This window comes from Maylandia zebra, linkage group LG9 (assembly GCF_041146795.1).
Source record: "Maylandia zebra isolate NMK-2024a linkage group LG9, Mzebra_GT3a, whole genome shotgun sequence".
NCBI lineage: Eukaryota > Metazoa > Chordata > Actinopteri > Cichliformes > Cichlidae > Maylandia > Maylandia zebra.
The window spans coordinates 35,096,997-35,108,626 of NC_135175.1; the positions used below are offsets into that span (position 1 = coordinate 35,096,997).

Consider the following 11,630-nt stretch of genomic DNA (forward strand, 5'->3'; position numbering starts at 1 on the left):
CAGAACAGCTATGAAGTGAGATTAAATGTTTGTGAGAAGCTGCTCATTCTGCAATGCAGGAACAGAACTAAACCGAAATACAGTGAACATTAACCTCCTACCTAGGCCCTCCTGTCCACATATGTGGACATCAAATTTTGGGTCAAAATACTAAATTTTGCTCTACAAGGGCCTGATATCCACTTACGAGGACATACTGCCACTGTTTTTATCAAAAAATTTTAATGAATATCCTCATATGTGGCTCTGATTTTTCTTAGAAACAAAAATCAGGTAAAAAAAAAAAGTCAATCTGGTGATTCTTTGTTTTTACATTCATCGGGTTCCAATCAGCCCCAATATTAAAGAGAAATCAAAAATGCATGCCATTGAAGAGTTCGGGTCTTAGGAGGTTAAACTTAATTTGATTATTTAAATATAGTTTTTTTATGAGCATTGATCTTTAGAAAAAAAATATTAGTGTAACACTAAAGTTGTTCTGCGTGAAAGGATTCGTGTCTCCAGCTGGAATCAAACGTTCCACTCGTGCAAAACACTGCTTACTGAAGAGTGTCAGAGCAGACAGAGGCACATTCATGGGTTTAAGGTGTTTATTGTCATTCCAGCACATGCATTTACATCGAGTGAGCTCTGCACTCAACTTCCACATAGAGTATTTACAGTATAAGAAGAAGCATGTTTACAGTGTAGGAAGAACAGTCGGTGTGCGTGTCTGCTGTGGCGGGGACGCTGCTGCCAACGACGCTCTGGGAAGCCTTCACCGCCCTCAGTGGAGCCCTCTTCTCTGCCATAGAGCACTTAATAACAATAACAATACAGAGGAAATATCCTTAGTTTTAGTATTAGTTAGTTTGGTGAACATGAGGCATTCGTGGACATCTTCACTGAGACCCACAAGCAACAGAAATAGAATAAAGTACAGACAGTAGTGTCTGGATGCATGCTCAATCATTGAGTATATTCTGTTCTTCTGGATATGCCGTTTTCAGCTGAAATTTAATTTAAGATTCAGGGTTCAGAGCTAGCTCATCAGATCCAAGTGTGACATCAGCTGACACTCTTTACAGGAGACTCCATCTGAACTCTGTGGAGCCTGATCTCAAGGTTTTTAAGTCCAACCCTGAAACCAGAAGAGGATCTTTCTGTCTCTTCAGAGTCATTGTGATCCAGTGATTTCAGTTCTGCAAGATCATGCTGATAAACCATGTAGTTGTCTTCCTCATGTGCACGTTCGTGAATGTTACGATTACTTGAGTGTGAGAAGCTTTTGTTACAGTGGCTGCATTTGTATGGTTTCTCTCCTGTGTGGACGCGTTTATGCACTTTAAGGTCACCTGTAGTGATGAAGGATGACCCACACTGGTCACAAACGTGCTCTCTCACACCATTGTGGAAGAGTTCGTGTTGCTTTAATGCACTTGGAGTGGGGAAGCCTTTCCCACACTGTTTGCAGTAGTTCAGTCTTTGTCCAGTGTGTCTACGCTGATGCCATATCAGGCCTTTTTTCTTCTTGTAAGCTTTTCCACAAAGGTCACAACAAAACGGTTTCACAGCACCACAGTGACAACAGGGCTGAGAACTGGATCCATCTGTGTCGCTCTGCCTCTAAACAAAGACACAAAGACAGTGTAAGTCAGGGAATCCCTCAACATTTGTATCCTGAACGTCGCCTAAAATGAAAAGCATCTCTGTCCCACAACACTGTAACAACACTAATTTAATACTATATAGGGAGTGCAGAATTATTAGGCAAATGAGTATTTTGTCCACATCATCCTCTTCATGCATGTTGTCTAACTCCAAGCTGTATAGGCTCGAAAGCCTACTACCAATTAAGCATATTAGGTGATGTGCAACTCTGTAATGAGAAGGGGTGTGGTCTAATGACATCAACACCCTATATCAGGTGTGCATAATTATTAGGCAACTTCCTTTCCTTTGGCAAAATGGGTCAAAAGAAGGACTTGACAGGCTCAGAAAAGTCAAAAATAGTGAGATATCTTGCAGAGGGATGCAGCAGTCTCAAAATTGCAAAGCTTCTGAAGCGTGATCATCGAACAATCAAGCGTTTCATTCAAAATAGTCAACAGGGTCGCAAGAAGCGTGTGGAAAAACCAAGGAGCAAAATAACTGCCCATGAACTGAGAAAAGTCAAGCGTGCAGCTGCCAAGATGCCACTTGCCACCAGTTTGGCCATATTTCAGAGCTGCAACATCACTGGAGTGCCCAAAAGCACAAGGTGTGCAATACTCAGAGACATGGCCAAGGTAAGAAAGGCTGAAAGACGACCACCACTGAACAAGACACACAAGCTGAAACGTCAAGACTGGGCCAAGAAATATCTCAAGACTGGTTTTTCTAAGGTTTTATGGACTGATGAAATGAGAGTGAGTCTTGATGGGCCAGATGGATGGGCCCGTGGCTGGATTGGTAAAGGGCAGAGAGCTCCAGTCCCACTCAGACGCCAGCAAGGTGGAGGTGGAGTACTGGTTTGGGCTGGTATCATCAAAGATGAGCTTGTGGGGCCTTTTCGGGTTGAGGATGGAGTCAAGCTCAACTCCCAGTCCTACTGCCAGTTTCTGGAAGACACCTTCTTCAAGCAGTGGTACAGGAAGAAGTCTGCATCCTTCAAGAAAAACATGATTTTCATGCAGGACAATGCTCCATCACACGCGTCCAAGTACTCCACAGCGTGGCTGGCAAGAAAGGGTATAAAAGAAGAAAAACTAATGACATGGCCTCCTTGTTCACCTGATCTGAACCCCATTGAGAACCTGTGGTCCATCATCAAATGTGAGATGTACAAGGAGGGAAAACAGTACACCTCTCTGAACAGTGTCTGGGAGGGTGTGGTTGCTGCTGCACGCAATGTTGATGGTGAACAGATCAAAACACTGACAGAATCCATGGATGGCAGGCTTTTGAGTGTCCTTGCAAAGAAAGGTGGCTATATTGGTCGCTGATTTGTTTTTGTTTTGTTTTTGAATGTCAGAAATGTATATTTGTGAATGTGGAGATGTTATATTGGTTTCACTGGTAAAAATAAATTATTGAAATGGGTATATATTTGTTTTTTGTTAAGTTGCCTAATAATTATGCACAGTAATAGTCACCTGCACACACAGATATCCCCCTAAAATAGCTAAAACTAAAAACAAACTAAAAACTACTTCCAAAAACATTCAGCTTTGATATTAATGAGTTTTTTGGGTTCATTGAGAACATGGTTGTTGTTCAATAATAACATTATTCCTCAAAAATACAACTTGCCTAATAATTCTGCACTCCCTGTAGTACCTGCACATAATATTACAATAATACCACAACACTACTACAGTACCACTGTACCGTACTACCACCAAATATCACTGCAACACAGTACTAATGTAATTTACAGTCCTGCCACGCCAGTGCTTCAATACTAGGAACAGTATCTCTCCTTCTGTGTCTCTCTTGTCTGCTCCAACTCAAGCTAGGCCTGTAATTTTAGAAAGATTTTTACCTGTGTCCTTACCTGAGCTGGTCAAGTTGGTTAATTCAATGAAAGCATCCTCCTGCTCTCTTGATATTTTACCTGGATCTTTGTTTAAAAATGTCTTTCAGTCTATTGGTCCCTGTGTGCTCACAATTATTAATACCTCACTGGTTTCTGGTCAGGTCCCTGTTTATTGTAAGAATGCTGTTATTCACCCACTGTTAAAAAAACCTAAGCTTGATGCTTCTCTTCTCAGTAGCTACAGACCGATTTCAAAATTACCGTTCATTTCTAAGATTTTAGAAAAGGTTGTGGCTAAGCAGCTTATAGCTGTTCTAGATGAATACAGCATTCTGGATAAATTCGAATCTGGCTTTCGTAGAGCTCACTCTACTGAAACTACACTTCTTAGAGTCTCCAACGACATTTTAATGAGATGTGATGCAGGAGAATGCTCCGTTCTGTTGATGTTGGACCTGACCTCCGCCTTTGATACTGTGGACCATCATATTCTGCTAGATAGGCTGAGAGACTGGGTGGGTATATCAGGGGCTGCTTTGGACTGGTTTGAATCCTATTTGCATGAACGATCCTTTTCTGTGGCTACCTCTAAAAACAGTTCCTCTTCTACTTTTCTTGCCTATGGTGTGCCACAAGGTTCAGTTTTGGGGCCTTTATTGTTCTTACTGTATTTACTTCCTCTTCAACACTTATTGAGCACTTTTAAGGACATTTCGTATCACTGCTATGCAGATGATATTCAGGTATATATCTCCTTTAAGCCCCATGATGTTTCCAAGCTACAGATTTTGCACAAGTGCATAGACTCCATTAGATGTTGGATGGCTGGAAACTTTCTTCAACTAAATGAGGAGAAGACTGAAGTTCTTGTTTGTGCTCCTAAAACTTTTGTACCTAGTGTTATGGAAAACTTGGGTCCACTTGCTACATTTGCAAAACCGTCTATCAGGAGCCTTGGTGTTAGTATTGACTCAGCTCTGACTTTGGATGCCCATGTAAAATCTTTGGTTCGCTCCTGTTTTTATCATTTGAGAAACATTGCTAAGCTGAGTCCCATTGTATCGCGCTCCGAATTAGAAATTGTCATTCATGCATTTGTTTCATCTCGTCTGGACTACTGTAATTCTTTGTTTACTTGTTTATGTAAAGCCTCTTTGGATCGTCTGCAAGTTGTTCAGAACGCTGCTGCAAAGCTTCTGACCAAGTCCTCCAAGTTTTCCCATGTCACACCCCTGCTGATTCAGCTGCACTGGCTCCCCGTTAAATTCAGGATCCAGTTTAAGGTTTTGACCTTGACTTTCAGGGCCCTGCATGGACAAGCACCAACATATATAAGTGAACTTTTGCATCCATACATTCCCAGCAGGTCCCTGAGGTCATGTGACCAGGGCTTGCTTGCTGTCCAGCACACGAGGCTGAAAACAAAAGGCGACAAAGCTTTTGGAACTGTGGCCCCCAGATTGTGGAACTCTCTCCCTTTGAGCCTGAGATCTGTGGACTCTGTGGTCGCTTTTAAAAAACAGCTAAAAACGCATCTTTTTAAACTTGCTTTTAGTTGATTTTTATTTTTAGGTTTTAGCTTCTGTGAAGCACTTTGTGATTTTTATCTTGAAAGGTGCTATATAAATAAAGTTTTTACTTACTTACTACCACCAAAATACTTGAAGTCCAATCAGTTACTACAATAGTAATACAATAGTATAATACTAATAATCCAACAATACTGATGAATATCAATCTAATACAACTACAATATTACACTAACACTAACATATTAGTCCAAATACTTTAACAGTTCTGATATTACACTGCAAATCATACAATCATACAATCCTATCAGCAGCGCTTTATCTAAAATAACACTGTGGCCTAAACTTTATTTCATGATACTTAAATAATGTGTATTGTATATACACCTGAGCAGAAATAATAATACTGAAACCAACACAACCTTAAATACTGCAATATCAACTTTAGCACTACGAATGAGCGACCATTGATTTCTATAATGACTGTGAAAACAACAATGTCCGAATTGCCCAGTGCTGCATTTACATGCATTACATAATACAGTTTACTGAGCGGTCGTCCAAACAACCAGCCTAAAACAACAAGATTAAAAAAACCCAACAACTTACGTCACAGTAACTGCACTTGTACAGTCTCTTTCTGGTGTGACTCTTCTGGTGCACTTTCAGGGAATTTGGAGCTTTGTAAGCCTTATCACACAGCTCACATTTATAAGGTCTCTCCTCAGTGTGGGTAAGTTTGTGGATTTGTAAGTTGCTGTATGTAACAAAGCGTTTGCCACACAGATCACAGCAGCACACATCCTGCCCGGTGTGAATGCGCAGATGTTTATTTCGGCTCCCCAGATGACTAAACGTTTTTCCACAAACGTCACAGCTGTATAGCTTTATTCCAGAGTGGGTAATTTGATGAATCCATAAATTTTTCCTGCAAGTAAAAGCTCTGCCACACTGATCACAGCTGTATGGTTTAAGTCCGCTGTGGATGAGCTTGTGATTTTCCAAGCCTTCTTTGCGGGTGAAACACTTCCCACACTGATCACAGCTGAATGGTTTAGCTCCGGTGTGGAAGACTTCGTGTCGTTTTAGGCTCTTCATCTCAGTGAAAGACTTTCCACACAAGTCACACCTGAATGGTTTCACTCCACTGTGGATGACTTTGTGATTTTTTAAATGTCCAGCTTGAGTATAAGACTTTCCACACAAGTCACACTTGAATGGTTTCACTCCACTGTGGATGACTTGATGACTTTTTAAATGTCCAGATCGAGTATAAGACCTTCCACACACGTCGCACCTGTATGGTTTAATGCTGTGGATGAATTTATGCATGCTCAAGCTGCTTTTCTGGTTGAAACTCTTCCCACACTGATCACAGCTGTATGGTTTAATGTCACTGTGGAAGACAAGGTGTCTTTTTAGGCTACTCATGTGTATGAAAGACTTCCCACACTCATCACAGCTGTATTTTCTCTCTCCCTTTCTTCTGTGAGGTTTGTCGGCCTCCTGAGAGCGCTGACTTCCTGCTCCATGTTGGTCCTGCAGTGACAGAGATTCAAAATGAGGTAATGAGTGAAACGCAATTATGGAACATCCATCCATCCGCCAATTATCAACAACAGGGTTGTGGTGGAGAATTAAGGGTTATATTGTGGAAACGCCACTAATCTACTGCAGGGCTAACACATACAAACAGACAACCTTTCATGCTGACGGCCAGTTAAAGGTCACTGATTCAACCTAAGATAACCTTCTGACTGTTTCTAATAATAGATCCTTGTACACCTGATGCTGAAACAAGAATGTGCATTTGGCAGCAATGCTAATTACAATATGGGCAATGAGTACCGACTGCCGTCACCACTCGGTACCAGACTTATTAGTCACTTAATCTTAGGGCTGCTCGATTATGGCAAAAATGATAATCACGATTATTTTCACTGAAATTGAGATCTCGATTATTTGACGATATTTATTTAACAATAACAATGTGTTGAATAATGACTTTAAAGATTGTCAGAACATAATATAAAATAGTGCAAATACTGATAACACTGCAAATGTTTGCAATATAAGAAATCAATGAAAAATGTAAACATCTATGTTTAGTGAACTTTGCAGTGTTGCTCTGTGGTGCAGCTACGACACCGTAGCAAAGTTTACACACTGTGTCTACTTGATCCACGTCTGACTCCACCTACCCATAATGTTTCCACACCACTGAAGTTTTTTTTACCTCTCTTTTCAACCATCGGCAGTCACTCTCCTCTCCAAATAACTTCTGCTTAGCTTTCCGAGCTTCCCTCGGGTCCTCTTAATCAGCGGCCCCCCACCCCCGGGCCTCGGACCGGTACCGGTCTGTGAGTCGTTTGGTACCGGGCCGCGAGAGTTGAGGCTCAGGTGTGAAATGTATGGTTTTCAGGGTTTTTATCGGTTTTCAGCGTTATTTTGTTATCGTTTTTATCGTTAACTCTGTTTTCCTGGGTCTGTTCATGTGTGTTATGAATAAATCTTCTTTTTTCGGTACCAGTACTAGTTTTATTTTGTTGTATTTATCCGCGACACCTTAAAGGCCGGTCCATGAAAATATTGTCGGGCATAAACCGGTCCGTGGCGCAAAAAAGGTTGGAGACCGCTGCTCTTAATTGTTGTGACACGTGTTCGAAATGCAGAGAGGTGCGCTCGATTTGCCACACGGAGCAGCGCGACAGTAAAGCACGAGGGAGGGGCTAATAATCGGCTCAGTTCGTAAGCCCAGATCGTAATCGAGATTAAAATTCGATTAATTGAGCAGCCCTACTTAATCTAATCTGTTTAATCTAAGTCTCATCCTTTTTTTAACACTATCAGAATGAGATCACAGATACAAGCGGCAGAAATGAGTTTTATCCAAAAGGTGGGTGTGAGTTCAGTGATCCAGGAGCAGTTCAGAGTAGAGCCGTGACTCCTCCACATTGAAAGGTGTTCCAGCTGGGCACATCTGGGAGGAGGCCACCTACTGGCCAACCTGGGAATGGTTCCATGTTTGAATCGATAAGCTGGAGGAGTATTAATCGTTTTGTTATTTTAGATTTTAATTTTTATCAAAGTGGTCATCATAAACTTTGAAACCAGGTCCATCATTCATAACGTGTGGCACAATGCGCTGTACTTTTCAGTCTCAGTTTATTCATTTTTCGGATATTAGTTTGTCGTGTTTTAGTGATACGTGAACATCTTTGGCAGTAATGTGTTTTCACATCATATCTAACATCGGTATGTCGTTGTCTGTCTGGAGTATAATGTGTAATAGTCATAATGAATGATGCGAGGTGCGGCACAGTTAAACTGCTGGATTTATTGTTGAAGAATGTGATCGATGGCTTGTCATTAGTTTTTGACTTTAAACTTTTTTAAATTTAACTTAATATCTAAATGTTTCTTAGTTTTAGATTAGTCAGTCTAATATTTTTTCCTTGTTTAGTCGACTAAGAAATGACTCTACTGGACTGTCCCTAGTAATAAGGGATTAGAATTTCAGGGATGAGAATTTCAGGGAAAAATATTGCTCTGATCTAACTGGGAACTATTCTAATGTTCTTCAATCATCCTCCAGCTGAACTTTATCTCAAATGACAATGCATAGTTGTAGCAGACTTGTGACCGCCTAGCTTTCCTTACTGGAGTCTGCATTGGACCACTTTTCTGTTATGTTTTAATTTACGTTTTAAGGACATGGCTTTCAGATATTGCACAAAATGCTCAAGATCACAATAAAACTACAAGAATGTCTGGGTGCTTGGAAGCAAAATATGAAGAAATGAGGCTGTAGACTTGCGCACAGTACTGTGATATACTGAGATATTTTTCTCACGTTTTGTGTCGAGCTCATTGTTTCCTCTGTAGCGACTGAGTTCAGTCCTAACGGCTAAAAATGTTCCTCGGCTTCTCCGTCAGACTCTTCTCCTGCTGGGACACAAAAACAGAACTTTAAGGATTAGGACATCATTTTGATCCCTGACAAAAAGAAGCAGAGAAAATAAAAATTATCTTCTAAATAGAAAACATTAAAAGGAGTGATTTGTTCCAGCAGCTGCAGGATGGTTTCTACAGGATGAAGAACAACAGTCACTGCAGGAATCAACATCTGCACATTGATTTTCTGTTAGAGGAACAAAGTGAATGCAGACACACACACAGACTCTCTCCAAACCTTTAGAACAAAAGCTGTCCAACTTTGTCACAAAGTTACTCCATTTTGACCCCACCCTCATCATCACTGGACTCAAATAGGAAGAAGCATTTATGTCTGAATGCTATTTGTTCATTACAGCTCATTAGAATACCACCTTCTCCTCTAAGCTGACCATCAATCAACTCTATACTGACCAGCAACTGGATGCTTCACTTTCTGACTAACAGACCCCAAAGTGCAGGGCTGGGGAACCAACACCCTCCACCTTCAGCCTGAGCACAGGTGTGCCTCGGTTTTTAAAACGATTGTATTCCACCACGGTTACAGAGGGGAAAAGGGCACAGAAGTGTGTTTCTGTACCACTGTTACGTATTCTATTTTGTCTCGTCTCTCCTGCCGCTTGTGCTCGGTTGCTGCGTTGTGCCAAAAAATGATCGTCTGCCAAACCCTGATTTCCGGTATTTGCCAAAAACTGATTGCTTGTATTTAAACTGCTATCAATAACTACTTATGTGTGTTATGTGACATATGTGAAACATATGCTAAATGTATCCCTCATAAATGATATGCAAGTACAACAACAAAGAGTTATAAAGATACTTGAAAAACAGGTCATTTTAAAAATTTATATAGAACCCCTTTGTAAACCCTGTTCACTGAAGTCTATTTAACAACATAGGTAAAGATATTGCACATAAAAACACACAGAAACATTGGAAATCGCTTTTTGGCACTACAGTAGTGTAACCAAGCTCCTCTTAAACCTCCAGCTGGTCTGTGCAGATAGCAGGCCCCGGGTTCTGTCTCTTTAGGTGCGGAGCTGACCATCGTCAAATGATAAACGCGTGTGTGGGAAGAACAAGAATACTGGGAAGAACCGACCAGTTTATGGACACTGGCTAATTTCTAAACAGGCATCTGCGCGGACACCTACATCGGGCTGTAGCTTTGCGGCTCGAAAGAGACTTTTCTGAGAAAAACAGCGCGACGGCGGACTGTTGTGTGGCGTTAAAAACGAAAAGCAAAGAAATGCATTTTAAAGACGAAATATTCGGTGTTTTCTTTAATTATTATTTGTATTGTTCTGCTTTGTGGGCACCTCCCACACGTCAGTCTGACCATCAGCAGATAATGCAGAACAGCGGCAGCACCGAGGAGAGCAGCAGAAGACCTCTTCAGGAGCTAAACTCGGGATTAACTGAGCTCAGGCTAAATTTAGGTCGGTGCTTACCTTTAGATGAGCCACAAAACGAGAGAAAACTCCTGCTGGATGAAGCCGGGCCGCTCGTTCCTCCTGTTTTCTGGCGTTGACAAATATCAATAGGTGGTTTACCGCCACCTGCTGGTGTGGAGGAACTGAAATACGACTCCATATTGAACGTCGATTTTGAATAAGTTTGCTTCCTCCAGCGTCAGAAAATGCTCGGTGGATTCACAGCATGGATCACAGTTTGCTGCCGAGCTTCTCTGTTATGATCAGTGTTTAATCAGTTTAATCAGTGTGTCTACTCACGAGACTCAGCTCTCATGTTTTCCTGTGAATCCTGCAAAAACAACTTCTTCCCCTCGCTGTTTCCCTTCAGTTTCTGCATCATTAAGCTCTGGATTTCTAAACCCTGACACCGGAGATCCTTTGTGGCCTTTTCTCTGCTACAATAAATGATCCTCCGATTTGATTCACTGGACTCTTTCATGCATTTGTATAACTGTTTGCAAACAGACACGCTATCCTTGGTCTTCTTGTCAGTAAAGCCTGCTGTGATGTCAGAGAGGATCCATGGCTGTATTGATGTTGTTCTCTCTGATTCAGTTTCATAGACATAGACAAACTTCATTTTCTTTTTCAGCAGATGGACCCAAACTGTCAAGGCTCAGAAATGTTGAAGGCAATAAACCTCAGTCCTTCACAGATATGTCTGTCTTCTGATGACATCAGGATTAGAGCCTGATTTGGTCACACTGATCACAGATAACAGAAACAGTGACATCTCTCCAAGAACCAGACTAAGCTCACACACTGAATGATTTGAAAAACAAAGCATCACAAAACTAGACTACCTGCACATAACGGAGCATGAATGCTGCCCAGACATTTCTATCTTGGACTGAACCGATCTCAGATTTTGGCCCTAACTGTGGACCGCTATGACAGGTGGTGTAGTACTGATTTACATTAAAGATTCTCCTCTGGCTTCCTTCACTGCAGTGTGTCTGCCAAAAATATCGAATATATTTTTATTGATCAGTCCTGGAGGCAATGAACACTTTGCTATTTATTGTACCTCTTCTACAGACAGAGATGTCCCGGTTGCCAAGTTAAAATCCTTATTAGCCAGTTCTGGCGTGACGTTAGATCAGCTCTATAAAAACTAATAAAAGCTGGATGTATTTTGTGTTTGGTTTCCCTCAATCATTACTAGAGACAAAGAAA

The 11,630-nt window shown here is 41.2% G+C and overlaps 1 protein-coding gene across 3 annotated transcripts; it reads right to left on the bottom strand.

Annotated features, from left to right (window-relative positions):
• Nucleotides 1-576: 576 nt before the first annotated feature.
• LOC101466440 (uncharacterized) lies at nt 577-10,575 on the bottom strand. Of its 3 annotated transcripts, XM_024803653.2 has the most exons (5): nt 10,431-10,575; nt 8,879-8,973; nt 5,635-6,564; nt 1,335-1,605; nt 577-797 (listed from the first exon to the last, which is right to left on the bottom strand). In XM_024803653.2, the coding sequence occupies exons 2-5, from the start codon at nt 8,894-8,896 to the stop codon at nt 637-639; spliced, it is 1,380 nt and encodes a 459-aa protein (XP_024659421.2). In that variant the 5' UTR covers nt 8,897-8,973; nt 10,431-10,575; the 3' UTR covers nt 577-636. The 3 variants fall into 3 exon arrangements, with proteins under 3 accessions (XP_024659421.2, XP_024659420.2, XP_076744657.1); XM_024803652.2 differs by having other exon boundaries at nt 577-1,605; XM_076888542.1 differs by having other exon boundaries at nt 577-1,605; nt 8,879-8,970; nt 10,431-10,538.
• Nucleotides 10,576-11,630: the final 1,055 nt, after the last annotated feature.